The sequence below is a fragment of the Nelumbo lutea genome, chromosome 5, assembly GCF_056320005.1.
Source record: "Nelumbo lutea isolate HS-2025 chromosome 5, American lotus-T2T, whole genome shotgun sequence".
Classification (NCBI taxonomy): Eukaryota; Viridiplantae; Streptophyta; class Magnoliopsida; order Proteales; family Nelumbonaceae; genus Nelumbo; species Nelumbo lutea.
This window is the reverse complement of record NC_142688.1, coordinates 58,354,330-58,379,687: the sequence shown is the minus strand read 5'-3', so window position 1 is coordinate 58,379,687 and position 25,358 is coordinate 58,354,330. Positions and strand designations below refer to the sequence as shown.

The 25,358-nt window shown below is 38.0% G+C and overlaps 1 protein-coding gene across 1 annotated transcript in view; it reads right to left on the bottom strand.

The window, feature by feature from the left end:
• LOC148852608 (protein transport protein SEC24 A-like) overlaps positions 1–25,142 on the bottom strand; it is a 48,669-nt gene extending 23,527 nt beyond the window's left edge. Inside the window, exons 1-10 of the mRNA XM_088945641.1 lie at positions 24,593–25,142; positions 18,334–19,325; positions 18,078–18,216; positions 15,880–16,070; positions 3,122–3,229; positions 2,300–2,503; positions 1,932–2,163; positions 1,704–1,853; positions 1,436–1,592; positions 856–983 (exon numbers count right to left, since the gene is read on the bottom strand). Of these exons, the coding sequence (XP_088801767.1) occupies positions 856–983; positions 1,436–1,592; positions 1,704–1,853; positions 1,932–2,163; positions 2,300–2,503; positions 3,122–3,229; positions 15,880–16,070; positions 18,078–18,216; positions 18,334–19,269 (2,245 nt within the window). The 5' untranslated portion in view covers positions 19,270–19,325; positions 24,593–25,142. The remainder of the gene's footprint in view (positions 1–855; positions 984–1,435; positions 1,593–1,703; positions 1,854–1,931; positions 2,164–2,299; positions 2,504–3,121; positions 3,230–15,879; positions 16,071–18,077; positions 18,217–18,333; positions 19,326–24,592) is intronic.
• Between the last annotated feature and the right edge of the window lie 216 nt (positions 25,143–25,358).

The window sequence follows — 25,358 nt, the reverse complement described above, 5'->3', positions numbered from 1 at the left end:
CTGCCCTCAGTCCTTGCCACATAGTCCTTTCCCTTTTCATACGCCAACTGAAAAAAGGAGCAAAAAGACTTTGCATATTTGATGAAGGATTCCAAATACACCCAAACAGAGAGACACCAGTAGATGGAAACCGGTCTCCCCATCAGCCTTACAGAGAACACACCAATGAGGGGACAAACAAGAATTGGGTCTCTTCTTTTGGAGCAGATCACCAGTGTTGATTCTTTCCAGAAATGCTTCCCAGCAAAAACTACCAACCCTAAGAGGAATTGGTATGCACCAAACCTCATTAACAGGGAAAGGGGGGGGGGGGGGTTACAGGATTGGTGGACTGGCTTAACACTTTAAAGAAGAAGGCACAGGAGAAGGAACCAATAGGGGTGGGGGTCCAAATTCTGGAGTCTTCCTTAGCTGGGTCTAAGAACACGATTTGAATTTTGAATATGCTAGATGTGGTTATAGAAGGGGAGTCAAAACTGGTAGTGGGGTGGTTTAAGGAACTAGAATCCATAATATGGTATTTTAGTGATGAGATGAAAAAGTCTAAATGGATCACTAGAAGATTGGATAATGTGGTGGTGGGACACTTCAGCTAAGCAAGGGGTGAGTAGGGATTTCTTGTATTGGGTTAAAATGTAATGATTTTTCTTTCTTGTAGCACCTCATGCCACTTATGGGTTGCTTGTAATGCTTACTTTTATTGATAATAAAAGTGAACTTTACTTATCAAAAAATAGACAGTTTTGTGGAAGTTTAAGTGAACTACTCTACTAATTACTATCTGTGAAGTTCTTTGATACGTTACAAATCAACAAACCAAAAAAAAAAAGCTCAAATGGATTCAATGGATCTTACCTAGCCTACTAAACAAAGAAACTATGGCACCAGTATCAGCCTGGCGATACATCTCTCCAAGATCTGTTACAACAGGTGCTGCTGCTGTGTGGACTCTGATACGTCTTTCACCAGAAGATGATGTGTATCTGTTGCAAATTAAGGAAGCTCCAACCACTAGTATCTTTTCCACTCTAATAACATCATTCTGGACTTGATCACTAACCACTGTCCTCAAACCAAGAATATCAGTGGAATAAATACATCTCACTTCACTGCTAGATAAATATTTCCAACAGTAGATGACCAAATAAGAAATAAAAATGCTTAATAAGAAACCAAGTACTACCACTTTAATGAATATTCCAGATGCTTAAATTTATAGCACAACATGGGATATTCCATACATGGATAAGAAATTCATAGATCACAATCAAATTAATAGCCAAGACATAAATTCTAGGTTTTTTTTTCAAGATAGTACTTAGCTGTATGAGAAAACAACACATTATGGGTAATCATAAACAAACTGGATTTTATATCTAATACATGTATACACTGTCTATGGTGGAAGCTAGTTAATTAAAGAATTGAAGGATACAGAAGAGCAACTTGGAAATACACGGTCTGAGTTGTCAGTAATGTATCTTCCAGAGACAACTGCATTGCAAAGGCTTTATCACAGTCTACAGCCGGAAGTGCCAATAAATCTGTGGACCTTAGCATGAAGTGTCCATGATAAGTGGTAAATCGCACCCCTGATAAGCAAGAAAGATGTATCTTTCATTATAGAAATGCTAACCAACAGATTACTCTGCTAAATAAAGCTAGACTACAAGCTCGCAAGAGGCAGAGTAGCAATGGAATACCTTTTCCACATCTTATGCGCATTACAGCTTCCCAGGCAGTCTCCCTTGTAAGGTCTCTTGCCAGCTCATATTTTAACTTCTCACCATGAATGCTCGATTGGAAACCTGGATAATAGCACACCTGGCCACCAGTATATTTTGCTAGAGTTCCTGTAACCAAAAAATATATATCTTGAAAACATAAACAAACATGCATTTTAAATTACTCAATATCAATATAATATGCACCTAGGGAAGCTATATCAGTGTACTTATCACTGAAAGCATAGACATTTACTCCAATCTGATACTTTGAAAAATCAGCGGCCATTTGCTTATAGAGAGGATCTTCTGGAATTCTTAATGCATGTTCTTTATCTGTTCCATATGCACGAGGATCATCTCCACGTAACTTTAAGCGGCCAATACCAAGAGATGGTAGTGTACTCTGAAAGATCAACAATTTCCCCCCAAGTTGACTCTGTTGTGAAAGTGCAGTGCAAATTGATGTTAGGTCATTCAATGATCATAATGTCCTCCAAAGGTCAAGATAGATACTAGTCATAGATAGAAGATAAAACATTTGGAATAAAACATGTGTTCATAAGGTACTGTACCATAACCATGAAGGCTGCTTTAAGAGCTGGACCAAAAGCAGATTCCACATTTAAATTTTCCTGAAACATGGATGGCAAGCTATCTAGAAAGGCATCCACCACATTTCTTGATTCAGATAAGTTGACAAGAAGATCATCTGGCAATGGTACAAATATATCATCCAAATCTGACACCACCATCATCTGAGGCTGCGACAAAGATGACTGGACTAGGCAAAAACACACATTAATGTGGGCTTCAACTTAGCATTTTTTTATCAGTAACAAACAAGAATTTAATTACTTATTATGTTAAAAGGAATGATGTACAAAAAATTGTTCCAAGCAATCCTTTTGATGAGTTCATCCCTAGGACCTATGCTGCAAACTATATATCACTTTTTTGACACAATTAGTTCCTCAAGGGACCACCCCAAAAATTGTTTTTCCATATTCATCTCCTACCTTGGTTGCCAATACATGTCATGCTTTTGACAGATCTAAGCGATCAAAATCATCAAATAAAGGTCATTCTTAATATAGCAACCAATTTCTAACTTCCCTCATAGTGTATCTTATTTCCGAACTCCCAATGTGTTTGAACTAACCTAACAACACCTTCAAGTCACACCCCACCAAAATTTTTCTGTAGTGTGATCTGCTCAATCATACACCTGAGCATGCATCATCAAGAAGCTGATACATAAACATTTGTGCACCCAAATTAACCATGAAAATGGATTAACAGGCCCTACATATTTCAATAATCAATACTTGCAAGACTAACTAAACAATGCTCCAAAGTAATCAGTTCCAGAAAAAAATTAAAACAAAATCACTTGCCTTCATATTATAGAAATGTAATGTGCTGTCGAAAGTCAAGAATCCAATCTGTGTTCTGGGGAATCCAGGCAGTTCATCCAAAGAAGACTTGATGGTCTTTGCCACAACCTGAAAAATGAATGTTCGAAGTCAAAAATATTCCCAATTTTAAGAGCTGGTGATACAAAATCTTTTGGGAATCTTTTTTTCCAAATATCTCCAATATTTTGCCAATATATCAGCAATATTTCAGATTTCATTCATAAACTGTATATATTTTTAGTAAAAAAATTATAAATTCAGAACTTGAAACTGATACAACAGCCCTATAAGAGGTGCAAGATGCAGCCTCTCCCAACAGATTATAAAGAAAGTAAAAACTGGATACATAGAGGCTAAAAACACATTACAGCTAAGCTCAAAACATAGCTTCTCTATTTGCCCCTTGCTTGGCTGAGCCATCATCCAAAGCATTTGCTGATCTCCTCACCCACTGTATTGTTATAGACATATTCCTCATTAGCCATTTAAATTTCTTAATTTCATTCTTATAGCATCACACAGCATTCCTCAGAGTTCTTCAACCACCCCACCACCACCTTGGGATCCCCTTCAATTAATAGTTGAACCACACCCAATTGATTTGCAAATTGCATTCCTTGTAAGGAAACTAGTAGTTTTGCCCTAACATGCACAAATCCCAATGGGCCCAAGTAAAGAAATACAACCTCTCCAAACTCATTCTCGAAGACCTTCCCATTTGATAGAGCCCTGGGTTGCCTTGACTGATCCCATTAAAATTCAGCTTCAATGAACCTTTAAAAGGGGGGGCCCACCTTGTAGCTACCCTATTCTTAATGGCAGAGCACTTTGGCTACTGTTAACCAATTCCTCCCTAAATCATTAAAGGAGAATTGGTGGAAAAGTTCCAAAGTCTTTAACCAATGTATTGCCCTATTCAACACACATTCCTTCAAATATTAGCTGCTCCTTTCCTCTTGGAAGAATCTAGCATTCTTCTCTTCTCATATTGTCCAAATCAAAGCTGCTCTGGCACATCTCCACATAATTCTTCCTCTATTTTAGGCCAAGTGAAGGTATAAGGGTTAACGGTCATGATTACTTCTGCTGGCGAATTCCACCTGCACCCAAACATTGAAAAGAGCCTCCCATAACTTTGCAGTAAAAGAACAAGAAATTATTAAGTGGTAACAATCCTCACCATGAGATCTGCAAAGTATACACCAGTTAGGTTAAATACAAAGGAAAGGTCTTTTCTTTTGTAGGTTAGTTGAATTGTTTACTTTCCCATGGAACACTTCCCAACAAAAAATCCATAATCTTAGGGGGAGCCAGTTAGCACCAAACTTCCTTAGAAGGGAAAACCTGTCGACAGGAACACTGGAAAAGGGACTTTAAAAACGAAGCACAAGATAAAGTCCCTTTGGACCTAGGAACCCAAACCCTTTTGCCTGGCTTAGAAGGATCCTAGCAAACCTTATTGAGGAGACAAAGCAAATTAGGTAGGCATTTAATTTCCCCATCCCTTAACTCCCCTTACGGAAGTCAAAGTCCCAATTCAGAGCCAAAGGAGTTTCCAAAGGGGAGAAATTTTGAGGCAACCTCTTTTTTATACAAAAAGATAAAGAATAAGGAAAAAGATCCTTTATGGAGTATCTCCGACCCAAATATCCTCCCAGAACTGAACAAAGTTCCCAAAACAAACACCATACCTGACATACTTGAGAAACCAAGGAAGAATACTATGAATGGCCTTTACCAAATTAGCACGCCACCAGCATCCCATCCATTCTCTGAACAGTCATGAATACTTTCCACCACTTTGTGTCATAAGCCTCTCTCTCCGAGGGCCAAAATTTCATTAAAATCATTATAATTTTTTAAGTCTTTTCATACAAGAACCAATGCAGAATGATTATTTTTTTTTTGATAAATGAACCAATGCAGAATTGATGATTGGATAATTGGATTAAAATTTTGATATGATTACTAAATCAATATAAGTCTATGGTTCAAAAGAAAAAGGAAAATGCATACAATCAAAAAAGAGAATTCTCAATCTAATTAAAACATATAGTAACAAAAAAGAGACAAAAGTCAAAATGGCAAGTAAATGGCATATTTAATGAAAAGAAGATGGCTAAAAGACTAGAAGAGAAAGAGAAATATACCTAGTAAAGTATCTTAATTTTTCCTATTTGATTATACAGTTCTTTGCTATGACTTTTGAGCTTTATATGTGTAATTATACTCTTGAAAGTTTATTAAGTAATTTCGTATTTCTGATAGAAATCTTTAATTTTTTTAATTTCCCAATATCTTAGCAAAATTATCTAAATAGATCCAAATTTCCCCATCTCTACAAGGTAAAATGTCCATTCATATCAGGAAAACAGACATAGCCTAAGTAGGCTATGGGAGGCATGCATAGGCATAAAAAGAGATACTAGAAATCCCATCTTTTGAAGTAAATCCCTCAGAAATATAAGGTTACCTATAACATGACTCAATGTTCAGAAATCAATTTTGATTTGAACTTTGCAACTATACTTTGCTTCTTATCCTTCCAGGAAAGCAAATTGCCACCAAAGAATGTACAATAAACTGTAACATGACTCAATGTCCAGAAATCAATTTTGATTTGAACTTTGCAACTATACTTTGCTTCTTATTCTTCCAGGAAAGCAAATTGCCACCAAAGAATGTACAATAAGCTAGAGTAGATCAAGGGCCCAAAGGTAAGCCAGCCCAATTTGCATTGATGTAACCAAATATAGTCAGTCAAATGACCATGAACCATAGTTGTCAAGGTGCCTAGGTGAGCCTAGGCGACCACAAGGCTCTCAGTCGCCTAGGAGACTAGGCGGGCACCTAGGCGATGGAATTAAGTACAAAATAAATATTTCTACCCCTCTTAAGCTGCTTTATTGGTTTTTTATACTAACCAACATACATGTATGCTAGCTATTAGCAATAAAATCATTCGAATAAAACATAAAATGCCATAGCTAGCATCCAAGCCAACAAAAATGGGGGAGTGCAGCTAAAAAAATAGAGAAAAATAAGGGGGCAAAGCCCCTGTTTCGTTCCCAACATAAGTTGTCCAAGAGGACGATACGGACTATGTTTAAGGGGGTGGAGACCCTGTTTCAGGCTAAAAAAATGGAGGAGGATTGTTAAAAGTAAGAAAGAAGGAGTACCAATGTGATTTTAGGAAGAAGAAGAAGAAGAAGAAGAAGAAGAAGAAGAAGAAGAAGAAGAAGAAGAAACTCTGGAAACTTCTTGGACTACTTGGACTGAACAATGGAAACTTCTCAGTCCTCGCTTTCTCTTCTCAGCTCTCAGTTCAAAACTCAAAGTCTCAAACCCAAAGAAACTTCCGTAGTTTTAATGTAAAAGAGAAATACTTTAATAAAAAATGGTAACATACAACAGGGTGTATTCTAATAAAATAAAACAAACCAATAAAATGATATAATACATATGCACATTCAAAAAATATATATATATATATATGTGGGTGAGCGCCTAACACAAAAACTCCTTGGCATTGGGTGAGGCGACTTCTAAAAATCGCCTAGTCACCTTGACAACTATGCCATGAACCTTGCATATATTCCCAAGGCATAGAGAGATATTAAACAAAGCATATAGGTAAGAAACCTAGGAGAATCCAAAAACTCACTAATAACATTAACAACAAATGGCATATCAAGGTGAGTGATAATCAAATAATTTAATTTCCTAACCTATCTATGGTAGTGGCCCAGATCATCAACTAATTCCCCTTCATCAAATACAAGCTTCTTGGAAGACCATGCATTTGGTAGCAATGATTGGCTCTGAATGTCTAAGGAGAATTGGGTTAGAGAAAAGGGAAGTGGCTGGACCCCAGAGGGGCTGCACTACATACCCTGTGGACAAGGATTAGGCCACCGAAGTTCCTTTGGTAGTGGAGAAATAGGTAGGGAAAGCCTTTCAGAGAGAGAGAAAGAGAATGAGTCAGGTCTTAGGTCTTGGATCCCCCCAAGTTCCTTAGGTTCATCTTATTCATATGTTATATTTATAAAGAGAATCTTCTAGAATTGTGCCATGTCATCTTATTCATGGGCAACATAACAGGGGGGGTAGCCCATCCCCCTCCCTTAACCTCCCAACCCTGGTGCCAGGAAGCACATTTTGACTCCAAATAAGTCCAACAAATTTACCCAAACCCAACAAGTAAAGTCCCTATGTAATAACATATGGCTAGAAGTCTCCACACTTTCATTACATAATGTGCAAGCCAAATCCGCTACCTTTATGCTAGTTGGGATCTTGTTACCAAACAAAAAAATCCAGCATTGATGGTACAGACCTGATCCAAATCCTGTCACCTGGAAAGTGCAAGGCATCCTTCTTTGACAAGCAGTTAAAAAAGGATTTCATTGAGAAGGAACCCGACTTCTCAAAAAGCCATTTCCTTTTGTCCTCCCCTATTCCAGATATCTTGGAGTCATACAGAATCTGTGGAAAATTGATCAAAGAATTCACCTCCCAATCATTGAAATTCCCTCCTGAAATGAGGGTTCCAAATACAATGTCCATTTTGCCTCTCCAAGTAATCAGCCACTGTTGCATCCTAGTTTACAGCAATCTCGAACAGATCAGGGAATAAGATCACTAGGGGGCATCTCCACACCAGTAGTCCTTCCAAAAATACCCTATGACCATTTCCTACTTTATATTTTATGGCCTTCAAAAACTGTGGATGGATTTTCTGAATTGCCTTCCAAACTGAACACCCATAGGAGGATCATACCTCTTCTGTCTCCCACTTCCTGCTATTGGAGCCATACTTGGACACAACTAATCTTCTCCACAGACTATCCGCATGTTTATTGTATCTCCATAGCCATTTCCCTATCAAGGCTGTGTTGACATCTTTCACTGATCTTATCCCTAGACCCCCCTTGGCCCTGGGACTGCAGATTTTCTTTTTTGATAAATAAAATAAGATTTCATTAATAGAAGAATAATGCAGTTACAAGCTCACCATGGAGAGGCCCAAGCTGCATCCTCTACTAACAGCACGAATAAAGCAAAAGATAGAAAACAGATTTAGTCTACAGTTGAGCCCAATACAATCTTTCCCTGTTTACCCCTTGCTTTGCAAGATCATCAGCCATAATGTTTGTCGATCTCCCCACCCATTGTATTCCCATTGTCAAACTCCTTGTCATCCAATTCAATTTTTTTTAATTTCATTCTTAAAGCACCAAACTAAAGAGTCCGGGTTTTGTAGCCAATCCACTACCACCTTGGAGTCCTCTTCTATTAGCAACTATTCCACACCTATCTGCACTGATAGTTGTACTTCCTGGATAGCAGCTAGAAGTTCCAGTTCACCAGACTAGAGAGTCTGGAACTACAGATTTTCTTCCAGTTCAACAGATGACATTTTGTTTCCTCCTTCCATCCCCTCCATACGAAGTCTATCATCTTTTTTTCTAACACTTCAGCCCATCTAGCTGGAATTGGGAACAAAGACAGGTAGTATACAGGGAAGGGGGATAAAACACTTGATTAAGGTGACTTTACCCCCTTTTGACAAATATTTGGTCTTCCAAGAAGCCATCTTTCTATCAACTTTCTCAATTATGGGCTCCCAAATGGATCTGGATCTACAATTTTCACTCAAAGGCATACTGAGGTATTTTGATGGAGCTTACCCAGTCTGCATCTACCCATCTTTCCAGATTTGACACTTCCCAACAGCCATTATTTCACTCATTTGAATATTGATGAGTAAGCCAGATACCGCATCAAACCATCTTAAAATTGCCTTCACATCAGTGTTTTAAAAGTGCTAGGTGCAAAAAAAGCGCAAGGGTCAATTTGTGCCCAAAATGCAAGGCGCAAGGCGAGGCATGCGCAAAGCAAGGCGCAAAAATACAAAAAAAAAAAGCTAAAAAAATCAAAATATATTGAACATAATATTATTAAAAAAATATAAACTTCAATTTTAAAATAAATGTTCTAAAAACCTATCATCTAAAATTTAAATACATAAATGTAACATGTAAAGCATATTCAAATGAAAATATAAAAACTAAAATCAAACATATAAGTATTTTCAAGCATGTAAAAACCACAATCTCTTTTTTCCTCAGTTGCATTATTTCAAGTAGCTAATGTAATGTATTGCATTCCTAATTCTACAAGCCACTTTTGTACCATGCCCCTCGAGGCAAGCCCAAACAAGTCCATGTTAGGGTCTTAAATTCTTAATTCTCACAAAAAAATGACTATATAACTTTAATTGCCTTTTAAGAAGATATTTTATTAGAATGAATGAATAAACAACATTAGCAAATAGGGTAGAATTTTTAAAAAGCAAAAAAGTGTAGAATTTTAAAAAGGTGCATGCCTGGGCTGAGGTGCAAGGCACCAAGCATGGGCCTTATGAAAGAGTTGTGCCCAAGACCTAGGTGAGGTGCATACCCTAAAGTGCGCCTTGCCTGTGTGCCTAGACACGCCTTTAAAATCATTGCTTCGCATTCCAGATTTTTTTCCATGAGGCATTGTAGAAAAAAAAAGGTCATCTACAAATTGCATGAGAGTTATCTCTACTTCCCCATTACCTACTTGGAAGCCTTCCACCAGTCTTCTCACCCTAGCTCTCTCTACCATCCTGAAAAGGGCTTTTGTCACACAGATGAACAAAAGAGGGGAAAGAGGATCCCCACATCTTAGGCACCTAGAACTCTTGAACAGCCCAAAAGATCTGTTTACAAGTACTGAAAACAAGGAAGAATATAGATATACTTTTATCCAGTTTCTCCACTTCTCACAAAAATTCATTCTCTTCAATATGTAGTCTAGAAAAATCCAATTTACATGGTCATAGGCTTTCTCCATATTGACTTTACATAACAATCCCACACAACCACTTCTCCTCTGCGAATCTATCATTTCATTAGCAATGAGGATTGTATCCATGATCAGTCTTCCCCCAATAAACGCACCTTGGGTTTCAGGGGTCAAGTTTGATATCACTTTTGCCATTCTATTAGCCAATAATTTAGCTAAAATCTTGTATACACTTCTTACAAGGCTGATTTGTCTAGAGTCTCTCAACTTCACTGCCCCTTTCTTCTTTGGAGTTGAAGTAACGAATGTGTAATATAAGCTTCCTTCAAGAGCACCCCTTTCATGGAATTCCTTTAACACATCCATTACATCTAGTTTCACAATTCCCCAACATTTCTTATAGAAAAGAAGAGTGAACCCATCTTGCCCCGGTACCTTGTCTCCTTCTAAACCTTTTACCAACTCCCACACTTTTTCTCTGAAAAGGGTTTCTCCTAATTGCTAGCTGCTCAACTGATTAGGATTAAAACTGGAAACCATCTAAGACAGGTCAGCACCTCCATTCTTTCTTGTACAGATTTTCATAGGACTGTGCAATGTGTTTTCTGATCTGCCTTCCCTCCTCTATTTCCACCCCCTAGATCACCTTTTTTATTATGTTTTTCCTTCTTCTTGTGATTGCCATTTTGTGGAAAAATTTTATATTGTTATTTCCGTCCTTCAACCAAAAACACCTAGACCTCTGCCTCCACTTAATTTCCTTTTGACAAGTTATTCAAATTCCCTTTTAGCCAAATCTCTACTTCATTCCTCCCTACCAATATTGACATTTTCCTCAGCCTGCCAATTTCAGCAATCACTTCCAAGAAACTTTTCTTCTTATTCTACCCTCCTTAAGAAGCCCTCTACTCCATTCTTTAATTTTTTAACTTTAGACCCTTTAGTTTTATGCTCAAGATATGACTTGCAGTGCCTTCGAAGGACAAACCGACCCACCATTCAGCCACTAAATCCATAAAATCCGGCTCTTCGAACCAATAATGCTCAAATCTAAAAGCAGACTGACCTCCTCTTATACCTCTACAATCTAGCATAAGTGGGGAATGGTCAGACAAGGGTATTGGTTGAGCTCCCAACGACAGGTTTGGCAAATTTTCCTCCCATCCTATGGAAACCACAAATCTATCCAATTTGACCAAGGTTGCTTCTTCCTGATTATTTGTCCAGGTGTATTTTCCACCTAGCAATGGTAGATCAACTAGCTCCCACCTCCTCATAAATTCCACAAAACCCCCTCTTTCCCCTTTTGTTTTCTCTATGCCCCTTCTCATAGGAGAATCTGATTGTATTGAAGTGCCCCCAATTACCCACAGTTAGTTCCACTTCATTCTGATATCATCCAATTCCCCCCGAAAAGAGTCTCTCAACCCTTCTTCATTTGGGCCATAAACCACTGACAGGACCCACTCTGAATCACTCTCCCAAGGTTGCATTAATAGAGAAACAGAAAACTGACCTAACACCCTGTCTCTTACCGACAGTGTCAGTATCCTACAACACCAGGATACCCCCAGAGGTTCTGTGACTAGGTAGGGCAACCCAATCACAGCTGCATTCCTCCCAAACACTTTTGATCACCGCTTGATTCAAACTCTCCATCTTCATTTACTACAGACAAAGAATACCAAGATTCCGCTTCTTCATATAAGCATTGGCAACCACCCTCCTCCCTGAGTTTAAACCCCTTATATTCCATGGCACTATCCCAAGTGACTCCACATATGTACACAAAATACAAAAAGAAAAATTAATATGCACAACCACCAAGCCAAAATCCTGCAACTTTGCCTTCCTTTATTCACCTTCGTTCCCTTACACTACCCACCTTCTCGTTCAAATCCCGTGCCAGTCTAAAAAGCTTTGCTTCCATTCTTCGCTCTTTTCTCCCTTTCATTGCTACCAGGTAGTCCTTGGTTACTCCTTCCAGGCCCTTCATCAGTACCTCCAAAAATCACTTATTTGCAATAGCTTTGACAGAACCCAACTTGATACTTCAAGATGCCCATCCTTTGTTCCTTCTACAATTAGTATGCGCCAACTAGGTACAACCATTCCACTTTACGCTCCCCTCTGTCGGGAACACCACTAACAACTATAAATTATCTTCCTCGCCAACCTCATTGTTGAACTCACTTAGACTAATCAGCTCTCATCCTTGAATTGCTTCTCCCTTCCTGTGAGCACCTACCTTTTCCTTACTGGATATTATCATTTTGCCACCTTCACCTGAAGCTCCCTAGCCTTCCCCTACAAAACCCTGACATTTGCTTCTCTTGAGAGGTAACCTTGACATCATCCACCTTAGCTTCTAAATAGGGGTTATTTACCTCTTTAAACAAAGTAACGGCCTGACTTGACTCTGGCCCATCCTGCGGTTCAAGCGGGTTGTTTTCGGTACAATGGGTTATCTTCAAAGCCCTTGCAACATGGGCCCCTTGTGGACTTTGAGTTGGACTTGATGTATGAATAGACCTCAACCAACCTACATCCAAGGGCATGGGTGATGCCACCTCATCAACCTTGGGATGAGTTTGATTTGCATTAACAACAAGTCATTTTGAAGAATAAAAGAAAAAAAATTATTGATAAAACAAGAAGCAGATTATAGCACTGACAAGGGTGTTAAGATAACACCCGAACCCACTACCAACAACAGCAAGACTTACAATAAACAAGACTAACCAAAGAAAGACTGAGACCCCCCCCCTACAGAATGGCTTTCAAAGACGCAAAACTAACAAAAAGACTGGGACCCCCCCCTTCATACATTGGCTAGTCATCAGGATCAAACGACTCATCCTGCCCATCATCTTCCTCATCCCAAACTTTTTCTCCTTTCCATTGCATCATCTTCCTAAACTCTTGCCAATTCTAACCTCCCTATCCACCAAGGTCTTAATCAGTGTTTTAAAAGCGCAAAGAGCAGGGTCCAATTTGTGCCCAAGAAGCAAGGCGAGGCGCATGCCTTTCTGAAGCAAAGCGTGAAAATAAAAAAAAAATGTTAGAAAAATAAAAAAAGGCCAAAAAATTCAATAAATGTAAAAAATCAAAAAATATTAAGCATAATATTAATATAAAATATAAACTTAAATTTTAAAAAATATATTATCTAAAATTAAAATACATAAACATAACATGTAAAGCGTATTTAAATGAGAATTTAAAAATAAAATCAAACATATAAAACATTTTCTTCAATTGCATTACTTTAAGTAGCTAATGTGATGTAAAACATATTATATTATTGATTCTATGAGCCGCTTTGTTCCATGCCCCTCGAGGCAAGCCCAAACAAGTCCATGTTAAGGTCTTAAATTCTTAGTTCCCACACAAAAATAATGATTTTATAAGTTTAATTGCTTTTTAAAATCATTATTTTTGTGTGAGAACTAAGAATTTAAGACCCTAACACAGACTTGTTTGAGCTTGGCTCGAGGGGCGTGGCATAGGGTCCAGGGGTGGAGCCCCTAGCCCAACCGCTAGTTTCAAAAAAAGCAAAAAAAAGCACCAATTTTCAAAAGGTGCATGCCTGGGCTGATGCACAAGGTGCATCAGGTGCACCAGGCATGCACCTTTTGAAAGGGTTGCGCCTAGGACCTAGGTGAGGCACATACCCTAAAATGCGCCTTGCCTGTGCACCTAGGCACGCCTTTTAAATCATTGGTCTTACTCTCCATTTTCTCCCCTCCTTGTCACCTTGTTGACACAAAGTAAGGCTACTCTCAGCAACTTGATCTCCCTCTTCCTTCTTATCCCATGACCCTGCTCTAACCCCTGATCCTTCTTTTGTCAGGGTTGACTTTATCTCCCCTATGACAATCAGAACTAGCCACTTCCTTCCATTTGTTCATGACATCACCTATTGAGAAATCAGCAAATATCATCATACCCACTGAACCACTCTCACCATAATGATTTCAATGACAGCCTCTCTACTTCTTTAGCATCTCTTCAAGAAAAAAGAAGGAGAAAGCATGAAAATAGATACAGAAACCAGACACTATAATCAGATACCTTTTCTCACTTTGAAACCATCAATTTGATCTGATTTTGGTGGGGAGAGAAAACAGAAGGTAGTAACATTTAAAGAAGAAAAGGGGCTATCAAATGGAGAGAAAGTTCTATGATCCCAATTGGCCAGATATCTTTTTTTTTTTCTTTTTGATCAGCAAAATGAGAATTTTATTCAATCAAGAAAAATAAATACAGAATTACAGCAGCTAGAAGAAGACATTGCACCAGAAATAGCTACAATAAAGCCCAAAAAAGTTGTTGCCTTTGAATTCCCTGCTTAGCTAGAATCAACCATTTTTTGAGTCCCCTTCTATCTCCAAGTTCTTAAGATCTGCTTGCTTGGCAATTTTTAACCCTTGTAGCAGAGCTAATAGTTCAGCTTTTAAAGAATCACCTTCCCCTAAAGGAGTAAAGGCCCTGAGGACATAGCCAATACTTTGCTTGAGCCAATTCACCAGATATCTATTTATGTTGAACTCTTAAATGATGTGAGATTACAAATAATGCCCACACTTAATAACAAGAAAAAACTGACTATAATACCCTCTAAATTTTAAAGAAAAATGAGTAGACACTTACACCACTTTTCTAACCAACTAAACTCCAAGCACAATAGTCCCATTCATGACTAAGAAAGAAAAATACATAACAGTCTAGACTTCCAAAACAAATAAAGTGCATGCAAAACATGATAAACATTAGGGAAAGTCTCTTAAGTACCCCTAAGTTTTATGAAGTTGACTAACTCTACCCCTACTATTTAGAAATTGTCTTAAAAGTACCCCCAAGTTCTCTGACAATTGACTAAATCCTCCCCTACCATTAGCGTTCGTTAGCGGTTCCATCACAATCCATTCACATGTGACACCACGTGACATATAGAACAAATATTTGTGTTACGGAATCTCCATCTACCTCTATGGCACTTACCCTTCTCTTGTATAATGGAGGTCAAAGATAGATTGGGCAGTCCTCCTGTGATGCTCTCTAGGACTCCACTTTACAAGTTTTTGATGTTTAGAAGTTTGAGAGAGTTGACATTAGTGGTAAAAAATAGGTTACAGGTTGATTGCTCTTCTCCATCTCAATAAAGTTTGTTATAGGGAAAATGGGATCAGAGAGGGGTCATACCCGATTGTTGTGTGTTGACAGAAGGGTGGATGGCTTGCCAAAAGTGCGGAGGTTTTTCTGGTTTTCGGTATTTTCTCCTTTGAGAAGATGGAGAAGACCATCAAGGTTTTATTCAAATGTTTCATTTGGAAATTTTAAAGAATGGTGGATAAAATAGTCTTTCCCATCTTTCCGTTAACAAACACTAATGACAAGGGAGGATTTAGTCAATTGTCAGAAAACATAGGGGTACTTCAAGACAATTTCTGAACAGTAGGGGTAGAGTTAGTCAATTTCCTAAAACTTAAGGGTACTTTAAGAGGTTTGTTTTTTGATAGATGAAAAGAATTTTATTATCAATCAGTGAAATTATTACAAGCAGCCCTTGGAGAAGCATGAAGTGAGACCTCTCCTAAGAAATGAAAATTACATCAAAGCAAAGACAAAAGAAATTACAAAGAAGCCCAATATAAATTGTTCCCTTGAGGCCCCTCGTTTAGCTAGATGATCAGCTAAGACATTTACCAATCTGCCCACCCAAGAGATTTGCCCTAAACATTATTTCTTAACGGATAAAACATTCATAAACAAAACAGCAATGGTCAAAGATAATATAGCATGCATTAGCTCACTCCAAATAACACAAGTGTATAGTCTGCAAATAGCAAGAAAAATGAGTTTTCAAGCAAATCTAAATATTACTCCTGTGTTCAAGTTGTTACCTCAAGCATACCACTTCTAACAGCAGATACTGATACATCAATGAGAAAAAAATATAGTGGCGGCATTGGAGGCCGCACCATATATTCTGTTGGAGCAACAAACTCTACACTACCCTTTGTAAGTTCAGGCCTTTGATCATTGTCAATTCTTCTACCAGTCGCATCCAAGTGTGCAAAATATTCACCAGGAACTGAAAATGGTAATCAAGATATATTAGCTTTTGTGTCTGCAAAATAAGATATTTGACACACTGACATCTGATCTACTAGGTTCAATCATATCTACCTAGATTGCATTAGAAAATAAGAACATGGCCACCCCGTACTAAGTATGGGGCCTGTATTTTGATAATTTTTGTTTGGCACTCATTATTTATATTATCAATTTGTTTTTTTATTTGATATTTTTTGTCATATAGATTTGTTTATTTAATTTAAAAAAAAAAAACAAAACAGGTTTTATTTGTAAACAATAACCCACTTTATGGATCCTACATCATTTGAACTAGTTTCTTATTTGTCCCCTTTTAGTGGAGGTAACTACCAATTGAAGCTCATGCTTTTTTTTTGAGAGTGGGTAGACACATATCTGAAAAAGAATGCTTCTATGTGAACACTTCGGTTGAGAGCAACACATCTCTCAAGGAGGCTGATGAAATCTTCAAGTTTGGAGGTTTACCAGGAAGTAGGAAGCTGAGATGGTTAGTGGATTTTTAATGTGGACACTTCGGTTAGTTTAGATTTGAGGAGAGCAAAGGCTATCAAAGGAAGAGGGAGAGTAGGTAGAGGAAGGTCAGGCTAGGCTTAGTTTTTCTTTGCTTGGTTGTGGAAAGTGGGAGGTGGAGAGTTAAGGTTGTTTAGTGGGTTTTTGCTTTCTGTCCTTGGGTGTTTTTGTTCTAGTCCTTATAGTAGGAGGGAATTTCTCACTCCCGTCTTTAGTTGGGCTGTATTGTACTTTCCTCCTTTTTTCAATTTTAATATTTTTTTTCTTTTACTTATCAAAAAAAAATGCTTCTATTTGAGAGTGGAAATAACCACCCTTTTAATACTCTTTCATAAAAGAATATGATGCCACTTGTCTGGAAGAGAAGGCTTGTGGTCTATGGTAGAGGTGTAAATCAGACCGTGCCGCCCGTGGCCTAGCACGATTTTGAGCCAGCAAGGCATGGCCCAGCACAACGGATTGTGTGCCGTGCCAGGCACAGCACAATCATATGGGTCGTGCCAAGCCTAGGATTTCAGGTCCATGGGCCAGCACAGCACGGCACGACCAAGCAGCCCATGACTCCTACAGTCCGTGGCGTTTATTTTCAATTGTATTATATTATTTCATTTTATAGCATATATAAGCAATTGTATACATCAAAGTTCATATAAATTAAAATTTTAAGATATTTTTTAAATTTTTATATATATTTTTTAATTTATGTTAAGATTTTCATTATTTTTCCAAAAATTTTAAAAACATGGCTTGGCCCAGTCTATGGTCCAGCCTGGCCCAATGCTAGACTCACAAACCAGCCCAGCCCGTGGCACAGAACGGGCCCACACAAGCTTGGGTTGTGTCGGGCCAACCCCCCAAAATGTCCCAGTGGAGAGAAGAATGGCCCAACTCAGCCCATGGGCCAGCACGGCACAGCCCGCACTTTGCATGGGACGCATGTGAGCCGTGCCGTGCTGGCCCAGCATGACCCAATTTACACCTCCAGCCTAGGGCCTTTTTAGATGGGAACGGCATTAATACATTCCAGTGATAGATAGAGAGAGAGAGATTAAAATTTGACATCAATGAACTCATGTGACTATTTTCTATATGTAGGAATCACTAACTTATTTTGGAATACATGAAGTGTAATGTATGATAACAAGATTATAGATGGACATGATATGCTACCTGAAAATGAAGAAAAACTTTGAATCATAAACCATTTAAAATGATACTCAGACTTCTACATAGTGGTAGTTTTATTCTAGCTTGAACACCAGATTTTTTTTCTTTATTTTTTAGCTTGACAACCAGATGATCGAGTCATAAACTACCACAACATATACCTTATTCAGTCTGGGTGTATTATGCTTCTAGCCACTAGCTTGTCCAAAATTCCAAATATCGGTGAATAGTTGAACTCTTTCTTGCATTAACGAGAGAGAGAGAGAGAGAGAGAGAGAGAGAGAGAGAGAATTAGTTTGAAATTTACCATCATTAAGCAGAGAACAGATGTTGCAGCGCCACTTTCTTCCTCCATCAGTAAATGTAATATAAGGATTAACATAAGTGCGACATCTTCTACACCGAATAATGCCAGTTGGTCCAAAATTAACAATAGGCACTTCCTCCTGGACAAAGATAAAAAAAAACAGTTGGCCAGTGAATATATCAATTTTGAAAGCACTGCAATATATAGGACATTTAAACAGATAGAACTAGCTATACTGAGCAGTAGAAATACCGACCCCATCAGGTGCTTCAGCAAGAGGATGGATGACTGCTCCAAGTGGAAAATGCCATCTTGAAAGCAATGACTGGGAGTTTGGTATTGCATTTGTTGTAAGCCGTAAATATCTGGAATGGCAATTCAAGGGATACATTTTGGCAATGGAATTTGGCATAAGATCACCTTCAAAAGGCCTTGGCAATGCTTTGGGATCAAGTCCAGGATCAATTGACCCTGGAACTGACCCAACTGATAGAGACTGAAACTCCTCTACCAAATTTTGCATGGCACCAACAGGAGGTCCCACACCAGGATGCTGCATTTGTTCCCTTGAACTCAGACCCACAGGAGCTGCTAGGGGTGGGGGTGGTACATAACCTCCTTGGGGAGCAAGAAAGGAGGGAGACTGCACAGGTGGAACTTGTGAAACCAGGTTAGCTTGATTACTTGGATATCCATGCAAAGATGACTGCAATGCTGACCTGGGAGCAGAAAATGATGATTCTAAAGGTGAACTGGGAACAATCCCTCTTGGTGGCTGAAGATTGGCACTTTGAGGTGGAGATCCCATAGGCATTGATGGAATCTGAGGCTGTGGACGAAAGGAACCAGGTGGAGGTAGAACTTGCTGTGCTGAAGGAAGCACTGGTGGGGGTAAAACAGGCTGCCCAGCAGGTGGACCACGTAAATTGGATATCTGTTGAACTGGTGCAGGATATTGTTGGCTGGGAAAACGTTGATGAACTCCTACATTTGGTGAGGCATAAGTTGATGGTGGAGAAGACATAGGGGGACCATTAGATCCAGAAGGTGTGTTAGCTCTATAACCTGTGCCCTCTGATCCAACCACAGGCCCAGAGGACAGAAAGGGCATTGTTGTCTGTGGGGCAGCTGGAAATGGTGAGATGGTAGGTTTTCCTAGGTAAGTGGGGGGTCCAGGCCTTTCACTCGCCATTGATTGTATTTCACACACTTGATCTGCTTCTGCTAGTTATTATCCATCTATGGAACCTGACAAAAAAATCTTAGTAAAACATCTGAATTTGGTCTTACATGAATAACAGAAACATATAAACATCATTAAAATATGGGGTCCACTGCACGAATCCTATTTCACCATTCTGTTCTGTTCAGTGACACGAACATTATAAAATTCTAAGAAGCCTTTTAGTAATGGTGTAATTGGCTGAACTGGATGACTTTTTTTCTCTTTCAGTGGATAAAATAATTAAAAATAAAGTATTTGAGGGTTTAGTTATCAACCTAACTTTAGCTTCATCCATTAAGATTCTCTCAACCTCTTTGATAACTTATTTACCAATGACAAAGCAATAAGTCATTCAAATTGGTCACTACAGCTGTTACCAGCCTTACATGAACTGTAACTACAACAAATATAACTTGGTATATCAGATCAAACGAAGGATGATGAATGAACCTAACAATACTGTAATAAACGTATATGTACTATACTAGAAGAATAGCTATACAATGCAATTGAAAAGTGTCCTTCAGGAAGGACGCTTGCCTCTTGAGTGTATATGTTCACCATGCCTCAAGTTCTTATTTAACAGATAATATAGCTGTGCTCACCATGTCAGATGAATATTATTTGAAGTGGTAAGCAATTTCAAAGAAACAGAAAAATTCCCCCATTTCCCCAAGGGACAAAACAAAAGCCTCCTAAAAAATCCAAAAATCTCTCCATATTAACCTTGATATTTAAAAAATTTCCAGATCAATGAAACTTTTATTTTTTTTCTTTTTTTCTTTCTTTCTTTTTGAAGCAGGTAAAGTAATGAAAACTTCAATTTGTTATGTATAAGTATTCCAATTTTTGGCAAAATATTGTGAAATTTTCACTTGTTTTGCAAAAATCAATTAGATGATGAGCTTCTCATTGCAATTATGCAAAAAACAAAGACTTTAGTTCAAAAACTAAGGATTTTATTTCCAATATGAAAGGTTGTACGTAAAACAAAAAAGGAGAGTAACTAGAAAGCTAGAACAATTTCCATAAGTAGAATTGTTGGGTCACCTTGGACTATACAATTTTTCCCTTGCATATGCTTTTTTTTTTAATCAATAACAGAGATATATGTTATCAATGAAGAAGAGCTGTCAGAATGATAGAGCAACAGTGATTGAGAGAAAGAGCCCTCGAACCTTGGTTCAAGCTAAAGACTTGCAATAAAAAATTTATACCTTATCTTTGCTTGTCCCCTAATCGGTGCATCTTGTGCAAGGCTAATGGAGAGGATTGTTTCCATCTCTTAGTTTCTTGTCCCTTTGTTGCAGAAATTTGAGATTATTTCTTTTGTCTCTTTGGAAGCAGGTGGACTATACTGACAGAGGTGAGAGATTTATTTGAACAGAACACTTTTTAGTGGCCCAAGAAGCGGGGGAAAACCCTTTGGAAATGCACAAGGACAACAATGCTATGAACTGTTTGGGAAGAATGGAATGCAAGGATTTTTCTAGAGAAGGAAAGGAGTGTAGAAGCTTTGTTCATCAAAAAAAGGAGTGTAGGAGCCTTGAAAAGCGTGCATTTTGGCAAAGGTGATACATTGGGTGAAAACCTTGGCCTTGCTCTCTCAAATTTCCTTTGGGATTATTTCCTTTGTCTCTTTGGAAGCAGGTGGACTATACTGACAGAGGTGAGAGATTTATTTGAGCAGAACACTTTTTAGTGGCCCAAGAAGCGGGGGGAAATCCTTTGGAAATGCGCAAGGACAGCAGTGCTATGAACTGTTTGGGAAGAATGGAATGCAAGGATTTTTCTAGAGAAGGAAAGGAGTGTAGACGCTTTATTCATCAAAAAAGGAGTGTAGGAGCCTTGAAAAGCATGCATTTTGGCAAAGGTGATACATTGGGTGAAAACCTTGGACTTGCTCTCTCAATTTTCCTTTGACAACCTGTGGAGTAATTGGGGTGAGGTGGCTGCTAGTTCCTCTAGAAGGGGGATGTCGTTTCTTGAACTCCTGTGAATGAGTTCTTAAAGCTCAACTTTGATGGAAGTAACTTAACCCAGGCCCTTCCGGGATTGGAGGGGTAATTAGGAACAAAGACAGACAGGTTGTAGCTCTATTTTTTGGACCAGCAGGTGTGGGAAATTCAATAAGGCCGGAGCTGTCAGTAGTTGTCCAAGGATTACAGATAGCAAAGGAGTTAAATTTTAACAGATTAATTGTGGAAGGAGATTCCAAGGTTGCAGTGGGCTGTCCACGAAATCCAGAGGCTGTTACATGGGAATTTAGGGATGAGCTTAAGAAGATTAAATGGCTCATTTTATTACCAACCTCTCAGTGGTGTTTCAATGGCAGAGGAGATTGGCCAATGGAATGGCTGATTTTCTAGCCAAGCAGGGGGTTAATAGGGGTCATTTATTCTGGCTCAATTGTAATTTATTGTTCTGCTTCTTTTTTGTTGATTGGATGAGGTGAATCTCACACCTCTCCCTGGGTTGTTTGTATTATGATTTTCTGATTTTAATATAATTCATTTACCTATTGGGAAAAAAAAAAGATTTATACCTTAAAGTAGAAACATTAATGTAGCACTCACCATTAGAAAGTCCATGTGGCACCTGTTAAATCCTGCCCAAATGTCACCTTTGGTTTTAGAATTGTAGGAAATGTTTCACAGCGTTTTTTGTTCCTTAATTGTACAATTAGAAATCACTCCAAGAATTATAATTGTAGAACTTCTCTTGCAAGTGAGTTTTTTTTTTTTTTTTTTGTAATAAATAAAAAAGGGAGTTAGAGGCATAGATATCAGAAATACCAAAGCTTTCATGACAAATAAACTACTTTGACCGTTAGACACAAGAAGGGTGAGAATGAGAGCTAATAGGTTGTGAGAAACAATGGATATTTATATGTTATACTCACAGCTTTAGTTGTTTTACTGGTTAATTACCACCTGTACTAATTATTGGTGAACAATGCCTACCAATCTTCTTTGGCACCCACTAGCTAATTGATAAATTTAGGCTAGGTTTTATTTCACTTAGGAGACTAAATAAAGTTTGATTTTTAATTGAACAACCCACTACATCTAAAAGAATGTGACACATCAATGCAATGTATTGAAAACCATTGTGCTAGGTTTTTATAACTGTTTTTGACAATGGTCTATCCAAAAAATTACATCAGCCAATGAACATCAATGCACTGGGCACTGGGAATAAATAAAAGTACATCTTAACTAGAAATGTTCTTCAAAAAAGGAGTATCAGTATAAAAAAGGAACTGTAAAGCACCCCTGAAATGGTTTTTGATCACCCAGCACCCCCTGAAAGAGTATCAGTATAAAAAAAGAACTGTAAAGCCTTTTTCTTTTTTTTATTATCGGACAGATTGGTGATAGGTAGAATACCTTTCCCCTTAGCACCACCTCCTCCTGACTTTGCTCCCCAAACAATTGGGCATTTCTTTCACTCTAAATAGACCACAAAATTGCTGGGACTCTTTCCAGAGACTAGTTTACTCCTTCTTAGGCCACTCGAGTACCACCCATGGAATAAAGACTACTAATTCTGGTAAATAACCATTCATCCCACGGTATAACAGAACTAATGTCCCCAACTTATAAGTTAAAGGCCATTACCCAATGTTGCCAAGGTTAGAATCTTCTATATTGTATGTGAGTAGCACACATAAACGCTGTAGTTTGTGCAGAACCATACCTCTTCTAATAAGGTTATCAGCAGAAAGGCATTTACAGAATGCAGCTGACCAAGCTAAAAATGCCACCTTCAACAGGACTGAAGGAGCCCAACTGCTTGAACTAGGAGGACATAAGATAACTTTCTAACTTGAATAAGAACTTTTTAATTTGAATTGGGAAAATAATATGATTTTAGAGTGGAACTCACAATACTTTAACTATATTTTTATTTAGAATTAAAATATATTTACCCCTTGTGCAAGGCTACGTGTTTGAAATAAAAGCTCTCTAATCTAATATTGATCAGAAAAAAGCTCTCCAATCTAAGGGTTGGGAGCTAAATTAATGTAGTCCTTGTTTGCATGGGACCCAAAGTCTTGGGAGCCTTTGTGTTGGAACTTTTATTTGAGTTAGGAAACCAAACTAAACTTGATTTGAGATTAAAGAGTTCAAGCCTGAGCTAAGCACTTGGATGGCTATTTCATATAATACTAATAATCATAAGCCTTTTAATATTAGTTTAATGTTTTTTGAGCAAAGTTAACTTTAGTATTAATTTAATTTAAAAGTAGGAAAATATGAAATATAAATAAGATTTGAGTCTTTGTATATCTTTTATATTAAAAAGAAGATAATATTTTTTTTGCCAATCTTCTGATCATAACTAGTATAGAGTTAAGTGTTAGGCAATCAAAGAACATATCCTAAAAATGAATGTGGTAGAAATGTGTATAGCTAAGATGGGTGTATGGATAGGATCAGAAACGAAGTCACTTTAATAGGAATAGCTCCAATAGGTAATAAAATGAGAGAAGGTATACTAAGACAGTTCAGCCACGTGCACAGAAGACCACTTCAGAACTTGTAAGAAGAGGCGATCTATTACAAGTTGAAGGGGCTAGAAGGGCTAGGGGCAGACCAAAAGGAAAAGGGTTGAAATAGTAAGAAATGATTTAAGCACTCATAATTTAACAATGGATATAGTACTAAACAGAACATGATGGTGAATCAGGGTTCATGTAGATGTATAGTCTGGATAAGGCGTAGATGATGTTTTCTAGCCATAACTACTTAAATAACTTAACTGACTAAGTTGTTTCATTTAATGTAATAAAATAACACTTCAATAATAAAATGTATTTTATTCTAAAAGTATAAACAACGATTTTCTGCGAGAATGGCAACACATAGAGTTTAGAAATGCAATTCGAAGGTCGGTAGGTATTATCAAGCATCTTGATTCTTGAGTGGATCAAGATTGACGCCTTGGCTTGATCTTGTAAGACAACAGTAACAGGTTCGACTAATTGAAAGCCAGAACAGATACAACAAGAAGAAACACAGACAACCAAAATCTAATACCAGAACAGAATACAACCACCGTTATCATCATGGTTAACACCTTGATTTCAAGCGCAAAACACCCAAAACCACCACCACCGAAACAAATACAACCATAAACCCAAATCTAAATCCAAAACCGTTCATGATCTTCGCTTTACACTTTTAACTATCGAAAAAACAAAATAATTATCAAGACAAACATTCTAAGTTTTCCGTTAAACCCTAAATAAACAACAAAAGTAGGAGTTAAGTGAGGCAGGAATTACCAAAAGCAAGAGACCAATATCCAATTCTCCTTCTTTGACTGCAACCACAATCCGAGAGGAAATAGAACTAAAACCTAGAGTTTCAATCCAATTTGTTCACGCCTCTAAAGCCAGATCCAAGAGCACTGCTTAATTTACTCTGAGATTTTTGCTCCTCCCCAAATCCAAGAGCATTCGTCGCTGATCCTCCCGAGATCCAATCCGATTACTTCAGACTCGGATGGTCCAGACAGATAAATGAATTGAACTCAGATATTTCAATTAGGATGATGGGATCTGCTTGATAATCAGATCGAAATCGGATGTCTCGCCATTCGATCCGAGCCCGAGTTTACAATAATGGGATTGTAAGTCGGTAACAAGTTTACCTGAAGTCCTAAGCACCCCCAATAAATTATTCAACAACCGTTCTTTCTTGGCACATGAAATGTGCATTCATTGTTGGGTTATTATCCGAAACACCTCTTCACTCTGGGGGTGTTTCCAACAGCAACTGTTTCTCAACTTTCTCTTGTGCCAATTCTAAAACCAAAATACTACTAGCTGGTTTGAAAACGACAAAACAAAACACCAAATTATGTTCTTGCTTTGGTTATGATAACCGAAGTGTTTTTGGGCAAATTACAAAGACTCCCTAATTTGCGATAAAGACCCGGTTTTCAAAACCGGACCGTTGGATTAGAAAAACCAGGAATTGGTTTCCGTTTTCCCTTAAAATCGGATTTTTTCTAAAAACCGTTGATTTTTGTCATCAAACCGCTGACCT